Below are 26,682 nucleotides of genomic sequence, written 5' to 3'. Positions count from 1 at the left end.
AAGAAGATTCACAAATTAGGAGTTGATGTAAATTCCGTCACGAATCCACCCCCAAGATGAAGAACTAGGGTTTCGTCCAGCCCTTCTATCAATCTGTTGAAGGTTTGCGTCCTCATAGATTTAACTAATGCAACGCATCAGTCAGTTTATCAGATCCAAATCCATTCTCCAATGATCATACAATGAGGCTCAACCTCTATTTATCTTTCTTCTCCATACATCTCATAAACTTTTAGAGGATTCTAGAAATAATATTATTTCATTTTAGTGACTTTATAATTAATTATTTTATTTTAAGTCACTAATTAATTAAATATAAAGTCACCCCTTTTAATTTTTAATTTATTTCATGACTTTATAAGAAATTAATTAATTTATTTATCCTTATTTCTCCACTTAGCCAAAAGGCTAAAACTTCATAAGAGGCTAGAAAAATGGGCACATTACAATTGATCCATAGAAAGTTGCAACCCCAAAAATCTATATATGAGACCTCTTGCTGCCAATCAGTAAATATTATCCTCCAAGAATTTCAGATCCAGATTTAACACAAAACTGTCATTTTCTGGCCTCGAGGCATGCGTTATGAAGCTGATCTGTTAATATAACATTTTGTTTTCACACAGATTTGGCCATAAGCACAGGCATAGATCTTTTTTTCAATCATACTACTCCTGTCAGAGCTTGATGGATGGAATTTTAGGGTACTATAAATGCCCCCTTCTTAGATTGCATGTGAATCTCCTCCTTTCAAATAAAGACTTGATCCACTTGTGATAGAAAATGAATTTTGTGCTATGATATTAAGCTTTTCAATCTTGACTAATCTAGCTATAGAAAAAGTTCTGATCCCACTTTAGATAGAAGAATTTTGATATTTCCAAGGGAAAGGCTGAAGATAATAGCAAAGCCGGAAAGGTACTTTTCTCTGAAGAATATCATCTACTGTTCATCATATTGTTGAATTTAGGACCCCACTCCATTGGTTGCTTTAAAGCAAATACCCTAAGGTTCTACACAATGAATTATATAACAAAGATATCCTTTAGCTTAGATGTCAGATCTAAGTTGTATCTAGTTTGCCAAAATTCTTAAGATCTTAACCCAACCTCATCCCTTTACATACCATTTCTGTTAGAAGACACGGGTGGAAAGGCACACTAGTAGACAGCATAAATATTGATGGAGCTCACCACTAAACCCAAGAACCAATTGACTAATTTTATCTGTTTTATTTACATCTCCAGACTTCCTCGCTACTTAATTCATCAAATTTGGCAATTCTGTCTTGTATCATACAGATGAACTTTTCTACTATGCTCACAATTTTAGCCAAGAACCAACATCCAAGTCTACGAATCCATAAGTTATGAGAAGTCTATGAGAACTAATAACAATGAAGATACCCGGGTACCATACCGAAGACCGCACTGAGTACAAAGTTGTACGCTCCGCTCCTCACAACGGAAGTATCAGTTTTTGTGAACAAATTCTAGACCAGAATTACAATTTTCACGAGTTCAAAACCCACAAATTAAGAGAAAAAAGAAGATTAGTAGAGCGCATATCAATTAACATTTTCAAACAGTTCTTCAATTACAGTGAAAATAAAACCTAAATGCCCTTTCTGAAAAGCAGTTGAATGGAGGGCAGTCCAGAGAGGGTAACATCTTTTGTACTAACCAATTGAGAAGAATTAAATAAGGCATTGATCTGATCAATCGGGTAAGAGATGGGAACCAGGATGAGAGCATGACCTCCTGGTTTGAGAGTCCTTTCCATCTCAGAAACAAATCTAGCAGGAAAAAGGGCATCAGATAAATGTGAACTGAATTCCAGATCAAAAGTAGTATCAGCAAAAGGATGTTTGTGTGCATCTCCTCTAATAACTAACGGTGGGGATTCAACAAGCTCAATTCCAATAGCACCCTCCACACCCATATGTCTTAATGCCATTACTTCTTGCCCAATTCCTGCTGAAATGCAAATTGCCTTGGAATGCTGACTCAACACAACACTCTCGTCCAAACCCCTGAACAATGCCGACAAGGAATCTACCTTTTCCTTCCAATTCCTGCTTGCCCACAACTTTTTTTGCTGTTTTTCTTTCTTGGCAGGCTCTTCATTTACATGACAGGAATCCTCGTGTTCAAACTGGTGGAAATGTTGGTCTGCATTACTGGTTTCAGTGCAAGAGTAAATTTGATTGTGTAGAGAGGAGAAAAGCGGGAGGAGGAGAGGAGCAGCCAAAATGAGAGCTGCCCACAGTAGCCTCTGCGCCACCTTCATTGTCCCTTCTTACCTCATTGGCTACCCGTACAAGACGGATCTCATGGAGCTGAATATATAACAAACAAGAGACAAAGCATCAAGTTCCTGTTGAGTTGTTTATGATTAGTATAAAGATTGTTGGAAGTGCATTTGACATTTTGAAGGAAATGGCATTGTCATGGTAAATCAAAATTCGATGAGCATTGCCAACATAGTTGCTCCTTGTTTTAACTTTTGTGATTTGGAACGATTGGCAATTATGAGAATTGAATATGTAGACACTCAAAATTGTCCACTTTAATTAAATAAATATTTTATTTATTTAATTACTTTAGTCCAATTTTTCTATTAATTAAATAAATCTTTATTTATTTAATTAATTCATTTATCCTCTTTTAGCCTTATTTCTCATTTAAATAAATACATTTATTTATTTAAATTATCTTTTTCTTAAATTAAATAAATATTTTATTTATTTAATTGATCTCATTTCTTCCATTAATTAAATAAATATTTATTTATTTAATTAATTCATTATCTTTTTCTACATATGACACATGTCATTCATCTCTTAATTCATACACTACCTACCCATTGCATTATTTTATTATTTCTTTTACCTACCCTCTAATCCTAGCCGACCTCTTTTTTACACCTCTCAATCTTATCCCTCCATTTCATATTGTGTCTTCTATTTAAGGAGATGCTTTCTTCATTACCAGACCCTAATGATCATTTTGACTACACTACGATCCTATTTGCAACCACATTCCGTTCTTTGTTGAGCTCTTGTGCACATAAAATCTGAGAGCAAATATATCAAGCAAGATCAATGGAGATAGGAAGAATGGAGATCAAAACCCTATTGGACATGTGATGGTATAATCTTTGTGATTTTGTTTTATTTACATTGTCTTAGGTAATCTTCATATGTTATGGTGGATCTTTATTGTTGTTAGGCTAGGGTTTGGTGGTTGAATTCATTTAACCTTTCAATTCTGTTATTATTGTTATCCATTTTCACCGTATACATTTTGGCACGCCCGGTGGGACTCTTGTCCCTTTGCATCTAACCTCCTTGTTGCAGATGTTGCGTTTTTGAAGTTGCAGATCGGACATTTTTCGACAGCATTTTAGTTTTTTTCTGCGTCTGTGAACTTTCGGATCGCGTCTTTGATTTTCTAGCGCGTTTGCGGGATCTGGAATCACGTTTGTGTTTTCGACAAATTTTATTTTGCAGGTTTCAGAAAGGAGCGTCTGTGTTTCAGAAACGCGTCTGTGTTATTTCTACCCGCGTCTGTGTCGGAAAGGAGCGTCTGTGATTTTTAGGCACGTCTGTGCATCACAGAACCGCGTCTGTGTTATCCAGACGCGTCTGTGTTGAGGGTAACAGCGTCTGTGTATTTACTGTTTCAAAATTTTGAAGTTTTCATTGATTCAATTTTCGGATTTTGTACTTAGGGTTTCAGATCTGGTTTATTTTTGGACTAACACTTTCAGATCTAGCTAACTAAATTGGTGCAGCTTGTCTTGGAAGCAAAACATTTTGTTGAAGGCCCCTATGTCACAAAGTCTTTTGGGTTTTTAAAATGTACCTAACTTGTGTGTTTGCAGGAAGGGGTGATTATGTCAAACAACCCAAACTACTAACAACTTTTGTTGCAGGACCTTGGCTAGGGTTTTGAATTTTTGTTGTGTGCTTTGTTTTCATAGAATAGCAAACACTTCCATTGGTGCACTAAAATTGAATCATTGTCTTTTGTGTCTTAAGAAATAGGCTCTTTTTGTTTAATCTTTAGAGGGCCTGTCTTCCCGTGTGGTCATTAGGACTACTAGTGAAAAGAGAACGACCCAAGTGGTAGCGAGGAAAACCCACCTCTTCCAAACCACTATAATCAAATGTATTCATGGTGAAAACTATGAATAACGTGTGCTGATTAGTTCATACCGACACTATGTCTCCCCATAAACCCGTTTGATCAAATTTATTTGATCATTTGTAGGGCGTAACCCCTACCGACTGAGAGCCTTCTGTATTTACAGAGCTGAAAGTGCCGCATGTATGGCCACACGAGCGGATGCCCTTACTAGCACCTTTTTGTTTTAGAAGCCCAAATCCTTCTAGTTGTTGGGGCAGGAGGTCGGACCTCTAGTAGCGGCCCACACACATACGGTTCTTAGTAGAGATACAAAGTTCGCCATGGGGAGTTTTCATGGGGACTGATGCTTGGCTGACTCGAGAAGTGAGTGCCGAGGGTGGAGCCAGTGAGGTCAAGCATCTAAGTATCCGCTCTGAATAGCGTAGCCTCGGGGGTAAAACCCTATGTGGGATCAACAACTATTGTCTTGGCCAGCCATAAGAATTGTGCTTGACTTATGTTAAACATTCAAACAATCAAGACCAAACAACAAAACATTGTGTCTTTTGTGTCTTCAAGTGTATGGAAAACAATTTTACATCAAACAACACACTTTTCTTAAAGTCATTTTGAGTCTAGACACTGGCAAACATTGAGTTCTTATCAACATTGTGTCCTCTTGTCACGACAAACAGTCAAACAGTCAGATTTGGTCACAACAAAACGACTTCACATATTGGAAAAATTGCACAAAGTTTACAGAAACGCGTCTGTGTCTGTTTTAACCGCGTCTGGGTCATCTAAACACGTCTGTGAAGGGCATAATAGCGTCTGTGTGTCTAGCAGCGTCTATGTCGAACAAAGACACGTATGTGTCTAGGAATCGCGTCTATGAAGTATACAGAAGCGTCTGTGTCTAGAATTGAAAAATTTCACAGTCCAGCAAACAAAAAAAAATTAGTTTCGGAATTCTTGAGCTTCCTAGGTTGTTTCTTCAGGTTTCATCTAGCATTCAACCTGTCTTTGGGTCTCACATAGTCCATCATTGCTTCACATCTCATTTTACATTCATACTTGTCTAAACTTGAGTCAAAAGGTCACTTGCTTGTCCTCATCATACTTTGTCAACATACTACATACAACAACACTTTGCTAAGTGGTCCCTCATCAAGGTTTCTTACCTTTGGGTCTCATTTGGTTTTACTTAGAGTCAAGGTCAACTTACCTCATCAAGAGAAACTATCCTCTCTTTGGAAGTCACACCTACTCTACTACATACATACTTGGTCTTACACTTTGAACATTGCAAGTACACTTCAGATTCATTTACATTTCATCCAACTCTTGGTCTTCCATACTTTTTCCATTTTCATATAGTCAGACACATCTTGGTTAATACCTAGTTCATGGTTGAAACCCGTCTTCAAAAATCTAGGAGAGAAACTAAAGAGGCTCAAGAGTCCGCAAACATGAGTTCTTATGAGTATGACAACGATTTATTTTTCAATCTTGAGCACACTACATTGCCTGACATGGATGTTTATAGAAACATTCCAAATGTGGAAAACGCAGACACTACAAACAACAATGCTACACACAAGGACAATGTGGACAACTTTTCAATACATTCAGCAGATGTAGAAGAATCCATTATGAATCCCCATTTCAATCGATTGGTTGAGGAAATAATGAGGGATAGACAATACTTTTTACACATGATGGCACAAAGTGGAGCCAAGATACCTCATGATTTTGACATGTCTCAAATAATGGAAAACCGACCTTTGCAACAAACTCACTCCAACATGGATCAAAGGAGACCTAATAGTGGAGGAAATGGAGGACCACATATAGTACCTGAATCACCATCAGCTTTGCTTCAAAAACCAGAAGTCCCACATACACATGGTCAAACATATGATACTCACCTTCGCAGACCATTATGGAAGTCTTATGGAGAAAAATATGCTCAATCACATATCAATGCTAAGGATCAACCACCAAAGCAATGGGATATTCCAAGGCATGCTCAAAATTTGGACACAAGGAAACCCCGTGTCAAATTTGGGGGCAACACAATAGAACATGACATGCCTGTAGAATATGGTATACATGCACAAAATAGATATGGGGTTCCTCAACATGAATCTATACCAAGTGCTCCATATATGCCGCATCAATATAGACCTCCTCCATATGAACATGTGTATGATCAATATCATCCATATATGCAACATGCACCTCCTCCAATGGGTGCCTCAAACATAGGATATGGTCCAAGAAGTCGATCTCCACCTAAGAGCAGTTTGGAACAACAAATCAGGGACTTACAAAAGAAAATGGAGGGCATAAATACACCGAAGCCAACATACACAATGAGAGACATATGTCCTTCTCCATTTGACAAGAGCATTCCAATGCCTCCATTTCCTGCACACTTTGTGACGCCTAAATTTGACAAGTATAGAGGAAAAGGGGACCCCAAGGCACATATAAGACAGTTTTTCACAGCTTGCATTGAGGTAGCTTCAGAAGAGACATATTTGATGAGATTATTCCCACAAAGCTTAGGTGATCAAGCTATGGAATGGTTATCCCAACTCCCACCTGGTATTAAGTCATGGGGTGACTTAGCAGAGGCATTTATTCAACATTTCTCCTACAATATAGAGACAGACATATCAGTCACTACTTTGTGCAACACTAAGCAAAAAGAAGGAGAGTCCTTTGCATCATTTTTACAAAGATGGAGAAATCTAGCTAGCAGATGCTCTTGTGAAATTCCACAAAAACAAATGGTAGAGATGTTCACCCAAAATGTTAACAAAGACATTGGCTATGATCTAAGGAAAGCTTGTTTGTCCACCTTCAAGGATGTCATTGAAAAGGGCTTAGCAACAGAAAAGGTTCTAATTGAACAGGGAGTCATCAAGATATTCAAGGAAAAGAAAGATGACTTTAAAGGGAAAGACAAGCCAAGATTTTGGAATAAAAACAAGAACACAGTCAATGATGGTGTTGTTGATGCCAACACAGTGCGACCCAAATTCATCTTTTCAGGATCAAGTTCTACAAACAATCAAGTAAATACTCAAACAACTTCTAGACCACGAAGGAAGTACACCCCATTGGGAGAACCACTTGAATCAGTCTTCAAAAAGCTTGTGGCAAACAAAGTGATCACAGTTCCAGATTTTCCTCCATATGAACCAAAGGTCAAACCAAATTGGTGGAATGATGATGAGTATTGTGAATTTCATAAGAGCAAGGGTCATAAGACGAGAAATTGTCATTGACTGAAGAACATTGTGCAAGATCTCATTGATAGAGGTGATATTGAGATTGAGGGACACTCATCCAATCAGGAACATGAGATGTTTAAGGAACCATTCCCAAAAGCATGACAAGGGAAAAGCCAAAGTCACAGATGATCAGGCCAACTATACTAGAGCACCTTACAACTATGATTCAACTATCAATCATATCTTGATGGACAATCATATCTCTACTATTACCATCAAGAACAAAAACCCTGAGAATCCTCCTTAGAGACCCAAGATTGTCCTAAGAGGTGTTGGATCTTCTTCCGGACCTACCTCTGAATGTCATGTTACAACTTGTCGAGGTAAAATTATGTTGCCAGGTGCCTCCACTAAAAATAATGCTTCTTCATCAACCAAGCCTGAGTATGACCTTGTAGAACAGTTAGGGAAGACACCCGCGCTCATCTCCATCCTTGAGCTTTTACGCATATCCCCCGCTCATAAAGCTATTCTTGACAAAATCTTGAGAGACACCGTTGTTCCTACTGATCTGAACGTGGACCAGTTTCAAGCCATGGTGGGATACCTTTCCATTCCACATTCTCTCACATTCACAGAAGTCGATGACGCCTCCGTAAGTCAGCCACATAATGCACCATTACATGTTGAATCCTTATACACAAACATCGAATAAAGCGAGTCCTGATAGATGGAGGAGCTGGTCTAAACATTTGTACATTGAGCACCATTAAACAATTGGGATATTCTGATAAAACTGTGAATTCAACAAATCAAATCACCATCAAGGCATATGATGATGAAGAATGCTCATCCAAGGGCACAATCACCTTACCTCTAAGAATTGGGCCAGTCACAAAGGATGTGGTTTGTCAGGTCCTAGATCTGGATCTCACTTATAATATATTGTTAGGACGTCCTTGGATTCATGAAATGAGGGCAGTCCCATCGACATATCATCAATGCATTAAGTTTCCTCACAACGGAGTCGAGGTAACAGTTAACGGTGATCCTAATCCGTTCATATATTGCAATAACTTGAGATCACATACTGAGACCATCATTCCCAGTAATCGTGAAGTTGTTCCTTCTTTGGCATACATTGATCCTGAGTCATTGAAACCTTCGACATCAAAACAAGGTGAACTTAAAGGCAAATTTTAGGACAAAGGCATGGGAGAATACACTTTAAATCAGACCATGTATTTACGACAAGTCATGAGCTCTCCAAAAGAATATGGAAGGCCACGTCCTAACAAGCAAATATCCATCATGGTATTCAAATGGGATCCTACTACCTTTCAAAGATGGGGCGAACTGGAAGAGGAAGGCTTATACAAAATGCTCTACAAAGACATTGAAGATGACACACAAGATCAGATCAATATACCCTGTGAGAAATATGGCAAAGGCTTCAAGATTCTACAAAAATTCGGGTATGATAGAAAAAGCCCTATTGGGTTACTCAAAGAAGGCGTTATGGAGCCCTTACAACCTGAATTGACTGTAAAAAGGGAACGTTCAAAGGGACTTGGTTTTCTGACTTCCAAGATCCATACTAAAAGGACAGAAAAGGCATCACAAATCAAAGTTTCCAAAGTTCAACAAGAGGAGTGTTATTCCACAGATTCCAACGAATGGGAATGGGGTTCAGACAAATCCTCCAGTGACTATGAGCTCACTGAGACATTCAGAGAGCCAGATGAACCTACAGAAGAAGAAGAATTTTATAAAAAATTCAGAGTTGGTCAAGAAACAACCCATGAGGATTCCGCACAGTCTTCGTCTCAAGGTTCTAGGTTGAAATCACGTAGGATGAGAACACCTATCCCAGAATGCGCTACTAGTGACGACAATTTGGATTCGCTCACAATCGAAATTGATGAGAGTGCCATCGATGATCTCGACGATTGCCTTGATATACCCGAATATAATCACATCTTCACTCTTAGTCCCGCAAACTCCGAAAATATTACAGGCCTTCCCCTCATTCACCACCAACTCATTGACTGGGATTATGAAGGACCAGCACAATTTGACACATTTCAAAATGATGAAGCTATTTTTGACTATCTTGGCCTACGAGATGATCTTCCCCCTGGGGACCACAAAGCAGGATACACTATAGAACTCAACAACATGGCATATTTTGGTGAGGGTGTCGGACCTTCCAGTCGCAAAAATGTGAAAATAAGAACAAATCAAGGGTCTTATGGCGAAAACCACACTGTGGCGCTATCTGATCCCAAAAAAGTAAAAAGAAAGGACGTATCTAAGGGCGAAAACCTCTCTGAGGCACCCGAAGATGGAAGGCTTGACATTCTCCCAGCCTCGTATGAGGAAAAGTCATCCATGTTGGTAGATGAGACTATCAAGACAAACATTGGTACAGAAGAGGTTCCACACAATATATTCCTGGCTCAATCATTGACAGAGTCCGAAAGGTCACAGTTCATAAGCTTCTTCAAGGAACGACAAATCAACTTTGCATGGTCACACGCTGATATGCCTGGACTAGATCCGGATTTGTTAATGCATCATTTGACAATCAAACCGGGGGCAAAGCCAGTGAAACAGAAATTAAGAAAAATGCATCCACAAGTGGCATTACTAGTCAAAGCAGAGCTGGAGAAGTTATTGGATGTCGGATTCATACGCTCAATTGATTATCCTGAATGGATCTCCAATTTAGTACCTGTTAGTAAACCAGATTGCAGCATCAGAATATGTACAGATTTCAGAGACATCAACAAAGCTTGTCCGAAAGATGACTTCCCATTACCAAACATTGACTTGATTGTTGATCTCACAGCAGGTCATGAAATGCTATCATTAATGGATGGATTCTCTGGCTATAATCAGATAAGAATCGCACCTGAGGATCAACATAAAACAACATTTACTTGTCTGTGGGGAACTTTCTGCTGGAATGTCATGCCTTTTGGGCTAAAAAATGCAGGTGCTACATATCAAAGAGCCATGACTACTATCTTTCATGATCTCATGCATGTAACTGTGGAAGATTATGTTGACGATCTCTTGGTCAAATCAATAGACAGAGATACACATTTGGACATACTTTCAGTCGTCTTTGATCGGTTGGAAAAATACAAAGTAAGATTAAACCCCAAGAAATGTGTCTTTGGAGTAACCTCCGGGAAGCTCCTAGGATTCATTGTGTCCAAAAGAGGAATCGAAGCCGATCCAGCAAAAGTCAAGGCTATCTTGGACATGCCACCACCCAGAAATATCAGTCAACTTCGATCCTTACAAGGGAGACTCGAGTCTATATGAAGATTCATAGCCCAACTTGCAGATAAGTGCAATCCTTTTCAATACCTGCTACATAAAAATGTCAAGTTCAAATGGGATGATAACTGTCAACAAGCTTTTCAGACGCTTAAAGATTATCTCTTGAATTCGCCAGTTTTGATGCCACCAGTTCCAGATCAGCCTTTGCTACTATACATATCAGCTACTCCAACAGCACTGGGGGCACTCCTAGCACAACAAATTGCTGACGGCAAGGAAAAAGCAGTATACTATATCAGTCGCACATTGGTGGGATATGAGCTAAACTACACGCCAATCGAGCGTACATGTCTCGTCGTGGTCTTTGCTTCACAGAAATTACGACATTACATGCTCACTCATAAGACTAAGTTAGTTGCAAGGATCGATCCGTTGAAGTACCTTCTCAATAAAGCAACACTTACTGGGCGACTAGCCAAGTGGGTAATGATCCTTAGTGAATTTGACATCGAATATGTGGACAGAAAAGCAATAAAAGGACAAGCCATCGCGGATCAATTAGCAGATGCCCACATGATTGATGATGTTCCTCTAAATTCAGAATTTCCAGATGAATCCATTTTAACAATATCACATACAAGGCCATGGCAACTGTATTTTGACGGTTCATACACACAGCATGGGGCAGGAGCTGGTATTCTCTTTATAACTCCTCAAGGCGATTTTATACCAAAATCATACCGCTTATCATTTCCTTGCACTAACAATATAGCGGAATATGAAGCATTAACAAGTGGATTACGAATTGCAGTTCAGTGGAAGATTCAGGAACTTCGTGTTTTTTGGGATTCTCAACTTGTCATCCGTCAAGCAACTGATGATTACCAAACAAAAGATGAAAAATTACTGCCTTACAAGCAAATGGTGGACGATTTGAAACAACATTTCACAAAGATAGATTTTGAGCAGATACCGAGAGAACAAAATCGTGCTGCAGATGCCATGGCTACAATTGCTTCATTGATTGATCTACCTCAAAATGAGACCCGCTATGAGTTCTTGGTGGATAACCTTTTGGTTCCTTCATATGAGATCACTCCTACTGAAATGATATGTGTTGTCGGTCCCGAATCCCAGTTATATGGTTCCATCTTCACATACCTTCACGACAATATCCTACCTCCTGATCTATCAAATAACCAACGCCGCACCTTCATTCGCCAATCTTCTCGATATGTCATTCTAGCTGATATCCTATACCAGCAAGGTCTAGATGGCACTCTTCTTAGATGTTTAGAAAGCGACGAAGCTCAGATTGCATTACGTGAAGTGCATGAAGGGATATGTGGTCCACATGCTAGTGGTCCTACCTTGGCCAAGAAACTCATTAGGACTGGATATTACTGGCCCAATATGGAAAAAGACTCATATCAGTTTGTCAAGAAATGTAATCAATGTCAAATTCATGGAGACCTCATACATGCGCCAACACAAGAACTACAACCACTTGCGTCTCCTTGGCCCTTTTGTCAGTGGGGACTTGATCTCATAGGCAAGATTCACCCTCCTTCTTCTAATGGACATAAATTCATTATCACAGCCACAGAGTATTTCACAAAATGGATTGAAGTCGTGCCTCTCACACAAGTCACTGGAAAACAGATTGCTACCTTCATCCTTAACTATATCATATGCCGATATGGTATTCCTATTTCCATTATTACTGGTAACGGGCGTCCCTTAAAAAATCAGGATGTTCGTGAACTCTGTGACCGCTTCCATATTTCCCATCATTTCTCCACACCATATTACCCCCAAGGTAATGGGCAAGCTGAGGTGTCTAATAAAACAATCCTTAAAATCCTTAAGAAGACAGTCGACGACGCTGGCCGTAATTGGCATATCCAACTCAATCCTGCACTTTGGGCCTACCGCATAAGTGTCCGCACACCTACAGGAGCTACACCCTATTCACTTGTCTATGGCGCTGAAGCCATCTTGCCTATTGAGGTCGAGTTACCTTCTTTACGGGTCTCTTTGCAAAACATCATCACTAATGAAGACTATAGGGTCTCTCGCTTACAAGAACTAGAACTGCTGGATGAACGGAGACAAACTGCTTTTAATCATCTCAAGGCTTACCAACAACGAATGAGTCGCAGCTACAATCACAAGGTCAAGCCTCGCACATTTGAGGTAGCTAACTTGGTTCTCAGAGAAAACCCCAAGAATCAGCAAGACAGAGAGAAGAAGGGCAAGTTCGAACCAAACTGGCTTGGTCCTTACATCGTTACAGCAGCCTATGGATCCGGGGCATATCAGCTCTCAACTACAGAAGGTGAACCTCTGGAGGATCCTATCAACAGCATGCACCTTCGCAACTTCTACACATAGCTCTTCAGAATATCCTAATTTAAAAATACAAAAAAATAAAAAAAAATAAAAAAATACAAAAAAATTATAAAACAAAAAAAAAATCGTTCCCTGGTGAAAACCTGGCAAACAGGCGCCTTGTGACACAAAAACATTGAAAAATCAAAAAAAGTAAAGAGAAATAATTTCGTCCAACGGTGAAAACCACTTCGGTGGCGCCCTGGGCAAGTACCATGGTGAAAACTGGGTCACCAGCGCCATGCATAGAGACATTGTTCCTCCCTCCTTCAGGATTCACTTTCATCATTTCACTTTGCATACACGCACAACCTATTCGTTCATAATAAATTTACCCATTCCCATCATGGCTTGTTATTGATCTACTCAAGATTGGTTAGCCGTTCATAATAAACCTCCCTTTCTATCCATAATAAGTCAGATCCTATCCGTGGCTAAGGCAAATCCCACGTCTAGTAATGGGTGTGGAACTAAGAACATCACATGTTTCGAGGAGTACAGTTTCTTCCAGCTTTCTTCAGTCTATTCGCGCACAATCCGCAATAAAGCAACATCTACATCGCCAGTCCGCAATAAAGTTTCATCTTCTTCGCAATAAAGTATCAGTTTCATGGATTCAGTCAGTTTTAGATGAGACACAGCAGCAACAATGGGCTTCAACAAATCAAATCTTTCAACAAACTCAGACAACATTATGGTTCAGTGCTATCTATCCTTTCTGTGAAAGTGAACATTGTGACCACAATCAAATAAGACTTATACGAGTGACAAGAGACACTAAACTTGAGGACTATAGTGGATGTTGGTGTCGAGTCTTGGTTATCTTTTGATTTTATCTTTTGGTGACATGTCTTTTAGCTTTTCCAGGAGCTCTGACTAGAGATTCTATCTCCAAGATGTCTTTGACTAGAAAGAGGAGGATGGGGTATCGTCACCTATTTGCATTTGTTGTCTATGGATTGTCTCTTAGTAATGCGATGACTTGTCCAAGGATATGAGGACACTGTGAGTCTAGTGTGAACTGGGGCATTCCTTCTTTGTGACTGTCTTATCTCCATGCAAACAGGTACAATGACTTTCTGGGTCGAACATATGCCTCGATTGTCATAACCTATTTTGCCATAATAAAGTTCAATGATGATAATGCACAAGAAGCTCTTTCACTTTCATATCTTCTATCTTTCATCCCCATTTCTTGATTGACTCTCATCATCCTTCTCGAGTCCGCGTAGCCTGCTATCACATGACTGAGTATAATGACACACCAAAAACATTTGCATTTCATGTAGTTGCACCTACATTACCACATATAAGCATTTCATACATACATATAGATATCACAATTGCATCACATCCTGCACACAACACCTGTTAGCACAATTTCTATTTGCATTATCATATTCATCTGCATTACATACATTCACATTTTCATCTTGCATACACATATAAAACATAAAAGAACAAAAATATTGCATTGCATCATATACATATTTGCATCCACATCATAAGCATCACATAAGAACATCTCATCACATAGGTACACATGCATATAGCTGCCGCAAAAATGAATCATCTCATATATATAATCAAAAGTGTCATGATACAATGATGTCAAAAAATCATATGGCTACAAAATCACCCGCAGGTGTCTACAATACAAAAATGGTACAATACTGATACATAGGGAGTCCTCTAAAGCTATGATGAACTCCCTCCCTCGGAGCCGCCTGGCCTCGACGGAATCTGAGCCCTCGAAGGACCCGCCCCAGGATCATCCCTCCTGTCCCCTCTATCTGGTGGTGGTCGAGGACCCATAACCCCACCACTCAATGCCTGTCTCCTCCGGCTCCCTCCCGTAGCTGTTGCTGTACGCGATGGTCTATGGAAACTCCTCGCCCGCTGATCTGTTGGCACTGCACCATAATAAAGGTCCCTCCAGTAGGCAATCTCCTCTCCTGCCCGCAGGACATATGCATAGCCTGCCCCTGTGTCCTCCGCCGCCTGCCTCCCTGCCCTCAGCGCTGTCTCAGCCTTTGTGTAGCACTGAATCGCCTGATCTCTCTCCTGCTCAGTATCCCTGAGCCTCATCCTGAGTCGGTCTCTCTCCCTCTCCAGATCTTGTATCTCATCTGCCTAGCCCTGGCAGATCTCCCTGAGCTCAATCAGCTCATCCTCCTCTAGATCCCCACCCTCTACCTCTCCCTGTGGCTCTCCCTCAGCGGGTGCCTGCCCCTGTCCCTGTACCTGTACTGGTGCCTGAGCGAGTACCTGTCTTTGTACATGCCTAGGTCCCTGTACCTATCTCCGTCCCTACTCCTGTGCTACTGGCACCTGTCCCTGTACCTGTCCCTGTCTCTGTCCCTGTACTCTGGGACCTTGTGTTGCCGGTACCTGTAGGGGCAATCCACCGCGACCCCTCACCACCTGAGCCTGTCCCTCCTATCCACCCTCTCTCCGAGGTGCAACTCTCCTCTCCCCAACTACCCCCCTCTGCCTCCGTCAGCCTCTGCCCCCATCACCCCCACCATCATCATCATCATCTCCTCCTCCATCTCCCTCCAGTAGCTCTCCTGGATCTGTCAATCGGGGGAATGGATGCGCTGCCCAATATGCTGCATACTCTGCATCCATCCCGGCGTCCTCGATCTCTGGCCACATATCCCAGGGTACAGGCACCATCTCTGCCAGCTGTGTCAGCGCCTGATCATATGACAATAAAGGCCCAAACTGCGCCTGATCCCTAACTGTACGGGCATACATATCCGAGCCTCATGGCATCCTCTGGATCCTACCATACCTGCATACCCTGTCCACCAGCTGTCTCTCTAATATATAGGGTGTCCGCCCAATCAGGTACCTGCTCCGGAAGGTGTAGGGCAGCTCCACTGCGTCATCCTCCCACTCCTTGCATCCTAGATACGGTCTCCAGATGACTACATCAATGTCATCTATCACTCGCCGCCAATGCTCTAACCTGCCAATCCGTGGCTGCGAGGTGATCATGTCATATAAATGAACAAAGCTGCGTCCATGACCTCTACCCCTGAAGTGTATCGGTCGGGTAATCGGCAGATGCTCATAGGCCCAAACCTGCAGTAGTGTCACCCCGCAGCCCAATCCCACTGACCCATGGTATACAAACCAGTGAAGCTCATAATATAAGTGGGCCAACACACATGGTCCCCAAGCATATCTGGTGTGCTGCCTCACCAGTGTCTCCAGTGCTCCGCCCCAGCCCACTGCCAATCCCCGTGTCACCCTATCCGGACACAAGAACCCATTGATAGCTCCTCCGATCACAGCTGGCAATGCTAACCCTGTGGCTGTCATGGTGTCCCATGCCACATGTCCTGCCCTCATCTCTAGGTCGGGATCCTGAAACACCCGTCTCAATGCCTCCCTGTCTCCGTCATGATCATATGGAATCAAATCTCCATCAATCGGTATATGCAGAATCCTGTAGACATCCTCAAGGGTGACTGTCATCTCACCCATCGGCAAATGGAAAGTGCATGTCTCAGAATGCCATCTCTCAGCAAGTGCAGTCAACAATCTCATGTTTGCCCGAAACTCAGGCACATATAGCACATGTCTCAAACCCATCTCCTCGATGGCAGCTCTGTCCTCGAGCGACAACTCAGGTTGCAACCTCTGCGTCAACGGAAATCTCTCCCGTGACTCCAACATAGGCAAGTACTCCTGCAGTCAAGCAAATCAATCATGTCAGTCATGGTGGCATTCATTGTTCATCACAAAATGCTACTTTTTATCTAAATGCATATGGTTATCTATCCTAGTGACACTCACTGTTCATCACAAAGTGTTGCTTCTATCCTAGTAGTACTCCCTGTTCATCACAAAGTACTACGTGTGTGACACTCACTGTTCATCACAAAGTGTTACTCACATTTGCACTCCTTGTTCATCACAAAGTGCTACTCATACTTTGGGTACTCCCTGTTCATCACAAAGTACTCTATCTTGGTGCTCACTGTTCATCACAAAGTGCCTTGATCTATCCTAGTCTTCCTAGAGGACCTGCTTGAGTGTATCCTCTCAGCAGCTTATCCAATCGACAGTGTATGTTCATCACAGAACTGCCGATTTGACCTAGAAGACACAACCTTGCATTTTCGGACATAAACGCGCTTTTAACTCACAAACGCGCCTATAGACTTCACAAGCACGCCTAAACAACACAGACGCGCCTGTATGACATAAACGTGCCTATATTTTTCATAAACGCGACTTTGAAACACAAACGCCTCTGCATGACATAAACGCGCCCGCATTTGACATAGACGCGGTTCCAGACACAGACGTGCCTGGCACCGACACAGACGCGCCTGTCAGACACAGACGCGCCTGACACCGACGCAGACGCAGTTACACGATTTTAGATTTTTTTGTACCCTATTCCTAAGCGCATTTATTGCTCTAACTAGCATGCATTAATGACAACAATAAATGCATCAAAGTACGAGGAGGTTTGGTGGTACTTACCGGCTCTCCTGCCTCTGCTGGCCTCTGAAATCGTCGAACGCGGTCGAATCTATGCACGAAAGCCATCGCTGCTGACTGCTACTGCTCTTTTCTTGCTCTGCACTTTGATCTCGTGAAGGTGTAGATGACAATGAGGATGTCTTTTGCCTGTGGTCTATCTTATAGCCTACCCTAGCCTTAGCCTTCATTTCCCGAGTCAGTCTTCCTCATCCCGTGACTTTGTCACTTTATTCGGTCAGTCCATTCTAGCCTTGCTTTCTTATCGAGAGATTTTCTGCAATCTTTTCAGACATTTTCATCCAATCTCTCGAGGGGGCATATCATTCCCATCCTGGGGCAACTTTGTATCAGTTCATCTTATCTTCTTTGAAACAACGCGACAAGCCACATTGTCTCAAAGAGGGGCAAAATGTAGACACTCAAAATTGTCCACTCTAATTAAATAAATATTTTATTTATTTAATTACTTTAGCCCAATTCTTCTATTAATTAAATAAATCTTTATTTATTTAATTAATTCATTTATCCTCTTCTAGCCTTATTTCTCATTTAAATAAATACATTTATTTATTTAAATTATCCTTTTCTTAAATTAAATAAATATTTTATTTATGTAATTGATCCCATTTCTTCCATTAATTAAATAAATCTTTATTTATTTAATTAATTCATTATCTTTTTCTACACATGACACATGTCATTCATCTCTTAATTCATACACTACCTAGCCATTTCATTATTTTATTATTTCTTTTACCTACCCTCTAATCCTAGCCGACCTCCTTTTTACACCTCTCAATCTTATCCCTCCATTTCATATTGTGTCTTCTATTTAAGGAGATGCTTCCTTCATTATCAGACCCTAATGATCATTTTGACTACACTACGATCCTACTTGCAACCACATTCCGTTCTTTGTTGAGCTCTTGTGCACATAAAATCTGAGAGCAAATATATCAAGCAAGATCAATGGAGATAGGAAGAATGGAGATCAAAACCCTATTGGACATGTGATGGTATAATCTTTGTGATTTTGTTTTATTTACATTGTCTTAGGTAATCTTCATATGTTATGGTGGATCTTTATTGTTGTTAGGCTAGGGTTTGGTGGTTGAATTCATTTAACCTTTCAATTCTGTTATTATTGTTATCCATTTTCACCATATACAGAATATAAAAGAGAGTATAATAGAATTGAATGCAAAATTCATCTCTAAGTAAACAGATAACATATGAAAAAATGAGCATGCACAAAAACATGTAACTAAGTTTGAAAGCATAATTTTAAAAAATGAGACATAAATATGATATAAATTAGAAACTTGTTACATTTACAAATATGATAGATGCAAATAAAAAATATTTCCAACATTACATTTACTGGTCACAACAGGGCTTGTTCACCATTATAGCAGTTCAATTGTAATTACTTTAGTGGAATCAATTTGTGTATGTTTAAATTAAAGTCCATGAGAATAATAGTGAGAATTTGATTCATAGATTAATCTCCATGAAAGAATACATACAAGCTCGACATACCTTCATTCAGGGTTATTGTTAGATAAATAGAGAAACAATCTTCTAAAATGTGAAGCAAGCATTGAAATCTGATATTAACATACATATTCCTGGCATAGAATATACAGAAACAGTGTTCCAAATATGCAAACATCTTTTGATAGGGCCTATACTAAGTCATAAAAAGAAATGCCTATAAAAATAATTCTTCAAACAATTAAATATACTCTTATAGAGCATATAATTTTTTTCCTAAATCACATATCAGTAGATCCAGTCTTCCAAAAGGACAACTGAGTATAATAAATTTTGTCTTATTGGACAGTGCATAATATAATAAATTTGTCTTGTCAGCATTAGCAACATTTTAAAAAAGTTGTTGAGTCTTATAGTGTAGTAAGCAATAGTTTGTAGAGTGCAAGATAAATATAAAGTTTTAACAGAGAAAACAAATTTGTATCTAATTTGCTTTTATTTGTTAACCAGTAGTAGTCTATTTGAGAGGAGTTCTTCCATTTGACAGGTATCCGTGATTTATGCCTTAGAGATTCTCTCCTTCCTGCAGAACAAAAATTGGTTATATTGTTTGTAAATTAGTATTTGTTATAATATAGAGGTAATAAAAATGTTTGAAATGTATAAAGGTTAATGTAATGTATCATGTTTACCTTTTTGTAGAAATCATTCGTGAAGAACAAAGGCATGAGTAATGAGGTTGTTTTGGTTGAGAGTGAAGTGGCCTTTTGTTGTAAAATCACGTAGAATGAAGATAACTCTTGATTTGTCTTCTTTGTAATCTTCATATGTAGTATTTTGAAGTGTTGGCAACAATTGTTCAACTGTGGACTTATCAAGAGAGCATTGTATAGTTTCTTTATTTTCTGTTGTAAGTATTGTATTCAGCTGAAGTGAGTATACATAGTTTACTTTTTTGTGACACCTGGTGTAGTGAGCACTATTGTCTTCAAGCATGCCATAGTTCTCAAATTTATAATTGCATTGTGGGCAAAATGCATGGAATGGAACTGAGAATGGATTTGCCACTTTTAAGATACCATCAACCTGTAAGAGATGGGTAAATGTTACTGTGGTGTGCAAACAGTGCATTTGAAAAATAAAGACATGCATGTTGTGAAAATAGTTACCTCATAAGTTGTATTCAGTAAGCCATTGAGCCTTTCCAATGTTCTTTTATCGTTGAGTTTGCATATGAATGTAAAAAGGCTTGTGCGGAATATTATTCTTTGGTCCACTTTTTTAACAACATTTCTGAACAACATTGCAGGGATTTCATTCCTTTGTAGATGGTCTTCTATTGTGAGGCATTGCTGGCCAAAACTTTGGTGCAGGTACAACTATGGAGAGTAACATTATTAGTTATGTTGTGTAAAAACTTTTAGAATGCAAAGTATTTTGTTCTACTGAACAGAAGTTTGGAACAGGTTATTTGGAAACAATTTACAAGTTTTTTACCTGTACTTTGTCTGTTTCATTGTCACCATCTTTGATGTCAAGTGTGTATTGTGAACCTTGTTTGCTTGTCCTTGTTACCAAGGCACCAATTGTTCCAATGGGGTACTCATTTGTACTGAAGCGTAGTTGTTTTATTGTGGTGCTTGGTATGAAATTGTATTCTTGACACATGTGTGGCATTGTTTCAATTGTTGTTGAGTCTTTGAGGATTAGAATACAGTCACTGTCACCACGATCGTAGTCTATCTTTGGGGCAATATCAAATCCTGAGATGCAAATTGCAAAATTTGGCACTATTTTTTCTTCATATTTTTCTACAAGGTCACTAGTAACATTAACTGTAATTGTCATTTCAGCTTTCAAATCAATTAGATCTGCACGGAGGACAGGCCTTGATTTGTTCACTTTGTCAAGTGTGGTTTTATAGACAACGAGCACATCCCCTTCAAAGATGTTGCCTGCTTTCCTTGCATTCAAGTCTTCAATAGATATGGCATTTTGTCCTTTCACTTTTGATCTGCAAGAATCGTAAGACTAGTGCATTAATATTGTTAACTTTACATAATATTTATTAATTTGATATAAGATAAGTTCAATACCTTTTTGTGATCTGTTCTTGATTGATTTGTGTTTGTTTTCTTGATCTTTTTGTCAGCTCCATTGTTCTCCTGCTAAAAAAGATATGTAGTATTGGAATAAATTTTATTATTATTGTGTTTTGTTTGATGTATGGATGAATCGTTTGTGAATTGTAGAAGCCAAATTTTATATGTGTTGTAGGAATTGCATTTCTATTATATTTGAACATTGTGTATTTGTGATTCTATTTGTTATATTTTTTTAGTATTTTGAAGTTTAGTTTCTAAATTCAGTGATGTGCATGTTCATAAAAGTAGCAAGATGATCAGTCCAGTATGCCTCTATTTTATAAATGAAGCATATGTTTTTGTATGCATTAGACCAGATGTGATCAATTAGTGGTTTGTTTACAGTGTGTGATTCATCTAACAAGAAATGTATATTGTATTTTTTCATATAACTCACAAGCATTTTTTGACGTTTGCTTTGTATGGCCATGTCAATATTGAAATCTCCCACAATGTATAGAATTTGTTTTGGGGGAATGTGGGACAATACTTTGTTCGAGATTGTTAAAATTTCAAGTATAGGAGCATTTGGTCTTGCATAAACATTACAAACATTGAGATCATTGTTTGGGAGTGGTGTTGTTATTGTGATTGCTTCTACATTTTGTGATCTGTGTTCTTTTGTTTTTGATATTTGTAGATGTTTCTTAGTTAAAATCATAATGCCATGAATGTGTTATGTATAGCAACAAAATTGTAAAGGTTTAGTAGAGTGTTACTTTGATGAGGATCAGTATGAACCTCTTGTAGACAAATTATGTCAGATAACATTATGTCATAGTCATTTAGAATATCATTTGTGTGTGCTTGTAAACTACGAGTGTTTAATGTGTAGACCAAGAGTTGTGCCATATTGTGGGAACATACATTAATGTTTTCAAATTTCCATATTGCATTGGTTTGAAGGCGTGACATTTCAAGATGTACTTTTTTCTTTATTTTGAAATTGTTTGTAGTTAGAGGTTTAAGCAAGAATAATGATTGCATTGATTTGGTACGTGAAAGTGCAGTATATGTGAGGCCATGTTGTCGGATAGCTATGGGATCAAATGCTAAATCTTCCATTGTTAGTCCTTGTGACCGATGTATGGTTCTTGCACATGCTACTTGTATAGGAAATTGTTTTCTAATCGTTATTTTGTTGTTCATTGATATTTTTTGAATGGGTCTAGCAATCCGAAGTATAGGTACCCATTGTTTATCAATGTCAATTGTGTAGCATTCAGCTAGTTTTTTCCTTTCTTGTTGTCCTATTGTAGGGTTGTTTATTTTGAGCCATACAATGTCAATGTCATTGTATTTTGTGTATGCTTTAAATATTCCATCTGTTCCATTGACTAGACCATCTTTTCTGTTATAGTTGCCTGCATAGATTTCCACAAGAATGTTTCGTTTCAATTTTATCTGTGTGGGTAACATAGTCATATGATTGTACAAACTTATTGTAAAATTATTTTATTCATATTCATCTATTGCATCTATGACAATGGCATTGTCTGAAATGGTAGATAGCATTTTATTGTTGTGTTCGTCAACATCCTTTTTCCTATAAAATAGGTAAGGAAATGTTGGGTCAATGGGTGGTGGCCGTGAGCAATGTTGATTCAGGTAATGCAAATCATTGTTTGTTTGTAACCCAATGCGAATTCTATTGAGGATTGATATAAAAATGTCATCTTTTTGTCTCATTGTACAATTTAGTTAATAACACCTTATTTTCTCTTTCCAAAAGTTGTAGGGCATCAATTCTTTTTGAGTTGGTTTATTTTCAAACACATTAGAGTCAAGTACAGGTTGTGCTTGATATAGATCTCCAACAAAGATTGTGTCAAGGTTCCCAAAATGTGCAGTGGGCATTTGCATTATATCACTTAACCTTTTGTCAATAAACCGTAAGAATGTAGAGCCCACAAGTGATATTTCATCTATAAGAAGTACACGAAGTTGTTTGTAATGCTTTGACATTTTGTGTAGTGTTTCAGTATTGAGTGGAAGATATTCAGATTTTTTAAATGAAATGTGAAATGCTGAATGTAATGTGATTCCGCCTATGTTAGATGTTGCTTTTCCAGTGAATGTCATTTTAAGACCCTTTGGTTTGTCTGGATCATTTTCCAAAGAGGTGTTATAAATACGTACAAGTGCTTCGTATATCGCGTTTGCAGTGAAAGTCTTTCCAGTTCCAGCTCCTCCTGTTAGAAACAAGTGCAATGGGGTTTTCATAGTTTTCAATTTTTTCATGACAATGTCCTTGACAATTTGTTGTTGTTCTTTATTAAGCATTTGCCTTAATTTGAAGTACTCGTTGTTATCCATTATTTGTGGGTGTTGTCCGATTTCAAAGGATGTTAAAAATTTGCTTGAAATTTTTCGGTGGGCTCTATTGTTCATGTCTAATTGTATGTCATAGAATTCCTTGTCTTTAGAATTTGTAAATGAAGAGGCCTCGTCTTGTGTGTTTTGATTTTCTAAGTTTACATCATTGATAGCTTCGTCAATGTCACCCCATGCAGAAGTAGTGTTGTATGTAAAATTTGAATGATTCATTTGTATTGTTCTTTCATGATGTACATATGCACTTACCCATGAATTGAAATTATCTTTCAAAGTATTTTCATGTGTCGTAAATGGCACGTACAATACTAATTGCTCTCTGTAGTGGTTTTCTTCATCTATATGTTTGTTGAAATTGATATAACGTATAATATTTGGTTTTTTTTAATGTTCGATATGTCTACCAGTTTTGTGATATTCTGAGACGAATTGTGCAAGGCAAATGTTTGCAATAGATTTGGGTCGATTTATATAATAGTCGATAATGGATTTGCAAATTATGTTATCAGATTCGTCTGGTTCCTTCTTGATCTGTTTCATAGATTTAAGTATGAATGTGCGGTCATTATCAGATCGTGTATCTATGAATACACATTTTCTTGAGCTATAGTTTAGTGGTAGTGATAGAACAATGTGTGCAGCTTGCTGTGATGACATTTGTTGGAGGTTTAGCAAAGCATTTCCAAGTTTACTTATCATCTTGATTGCATCAATATTGTCTTGTTGGTGATCTTTTCGAATTTTTTGGAAAGCACGTGTCATTGATTTGTCAACTTTTGCCATGTATGAACTGCAATACATTGTTGTAGCATATGCATTTAGGACATATTGTGCATCTGTATTAGCCTTCCATAGGGGGTTTTTTTTTTTGAGAAACTATTGTTCCAGATCTGTGATGGCTTTCTTTGTAGGAGTAGTGTCGGTCTAAGTAATGTAGATCGAAGAGCTAATATGTAATCTTCCTCTGTTAATTGCATTTCATTTATCAACATGTGGAAGGTTTATGAACTATCATAGTTTGCTTTTTGCAATTTTGAATTTATATTTCTTGCAATTGTAGTTAGAGTTTCATTTTCTTCTGGCAGTGGTTGCATTATCGTAGTATTTTGCATTGGTGGAATGGGGAAATTGTATCTGCAAACTCGTCTTCTAGATGCCTTGCATTGCCTTGTGTGGTGGTGTTTGTGTAGTATAGCTAAATCAGGAGTCAAGTGTTTTGTGTTACAAGTGATATACTTGTCAACAAATTGTATTATGTCTGTATAGTTGTCTTTCCCATAGATCGGTGCATTGTCAATCCATAACAAGAAATGGTCATGTTCATTTCCTCGATTTTGAAATTCAGTTACAGAGATGTAATCTATGACATTTCCAAAGAAGGTGGAATCTGTAAATATCAATTTTTTTAATGCATTTATCCTATGCCTATAGTATCACGCACAACTTATTGGATCATTCTTGATCAATTGGAATTTATCAATTTCCTTTGTTTGATAAGATTCATGGTTTTGTAGCCTTGATTGGTGTAAAGTTTGTAACTGTTGCAGTGTATTTGTCAGGGGATCCCAATTTTGTTCTACACTAGTGAAAGTAACAAAAAATGTTGGAGGTCCAAGTTGTCGTATCATTGCAAATATGTTCTTTTTAAGTTGTTGTGTGTAATCTGGTGATATTCTTATTCTTTTGAAATCGGTGTAACCTATATCTGATTTCAACAATCTCTCTAGGTTTGGCTTTTCCTTGACATCCTTTGCATATAACTTTCTTCCCTGTAGCTGCCCTTTTCGAATTCGTATCCACATTGTGGACAAAACTTGTCGTATAAGTACTTTGATGGTTTTAAAGAATAAGTTTGTTGTGTGGTATGCAAATTGTCTATGTGAATTTGTCAGTTCCCATTGTGCAATCTTTTGGTAGCTAAATCTTTTAACAATGTCTTCATCATGTGGATTACCAAAGAATAATGTCGGAAAATTCATTTCTTCAGCGTATGTGTCCTTGAAGATTCCAATTGGATAGAAATCTTGTGCAGGTGCAATTTCAATGACTTTATCATCCATTTTTTGTATAGATGTAGATTCAGTGAATCCATGTATCAATGTTTCAGATGGATGTTCTTGTTCTTTCTCACTATTTGTCTCATTATCAGTTGTACTAAGTTCACTGTTGTTTTCATCTTCATTCTTAGTCTGTAAACAGTCTTTCCAGTTGTCATTAATTTGGACATTTTGCCATTTGTATAGTTTTGTTTCAACCAATTGGGTTAGAGCTTGCATGACAATGTTTGGTCGTATCATCCCCTTTTGGAAGGCATTTTTATACTGTAAGTGTCTTTTGAGATATACAGCTATTGTCGTTGTACTATTGATTGGTTGTGGTAGTGCTTTTTGTATTATGTTCATGTTGACAGGAACATTAATAATAGAGCCTGTAAGTCCTATTTGGGATCTTTTATAGCCTAGCTCCCATATTTGAGCGAATGCAATTCTAAGTGAAACAAGTCATTCTTCTAGTAGCGACAGATTTTGTACATAGTCCAATGGTTTGTTTGTTCATATATTACTTGGTGTAGCATACTTAGGCAACTTCGATTGCTTCAAAGCAGTAAAGCATATTCGACATATGGAATCTGACAATATAGTATTATCACATTTTACTAACTTATAATATATTTGTTTGAGTTTTCCTTTCATGGTTCTCATATCTTTTCTAAAATGCAATACGTGGCATATTGTACATGTATGTTTAGGGGTGTCTTCAATTGTTCTCTAGTAAATCTCAATTGGACAATATGATTTTGTCCTTGTTGACTTTGTTGATTTTATCACTCTACTCTGCCTGCGTTGTGATTTATTATTCTCATTTGAAGTTGTATTCTCAGTTTGAAACATTTGTTGTGCTATTTGTTAGATGTTTTCATGTTGTTGATTATTTCTAATCATATTCTTCAATTGGTGAAATGTTAATTTTTTTTTATGATTGCTATTTTGTTCTCGAGTTTCCTGTTATGAACAGATATTGTTAATTTCAATCTTTTGTCTTTTGCCATGGTCTATAATTTTTTCATCTGTTTTGTTTCTTATCATTTTCTTATGTTCGTGCAATATTATTTTCCTTTTATTATTGGTAATTTCTTTTGCAGTTTCTTGTTTT

General features: G+C 38.3%; 1 protein-coding gene across 1 annotated transcript; it reads right to left on the bottom strand.

Annotated features, from left to right (window-relative positions):
- Window positions 1–1,381: 1,381 nt before the first annotated feature.
- Window positions 1,382–2,377, bottom strand: LOC131060681 (uncharacterized). Its single transcript, XM_057994002.2, has one exon. The coding sequence runs from the start codon at window positions 2,287–2,289 to the stop codon at window positions 1,615–1,617; it is 675 nt and encodes a 224-aa protein (XP_057849985.2). The 5' UTR covers window positions 2,290–2,377; the 3' UTR covers window positions 1,382–1,614.
- Between the last annotated feature and the right edge of the window lie 24,305 nt (window positions 2,378–26,682).

This window comes from Cryptomeria japonica, chromosome 6, assembly GCF_030272615.1.
Source record: "Cryptomeria japonica chromosome 6, Sugi_1.0, whole genome shotgun sequence".
NCBI lineage: Eukaryota > Viridiplantae > Streptophyta > Pinopsida > Cupressales > Cupressaceae > Cryptomeria > Cryptomeria japonica.
Note: the sequence above shows the minus strand (reverse complement) of the source record. Positions and strands in the feature narration are given on the sequence as shown.

Excerpts from the sequence above, each read along its gene's own strand:
- LOC131060681 (XM_057994002.2), bottom strand. The coding sequence starts at position 2,289 with ATGAAGGTGGCGCAGAGGCTACTGTGGGCAGCTCTCATTTTGGCTGCT.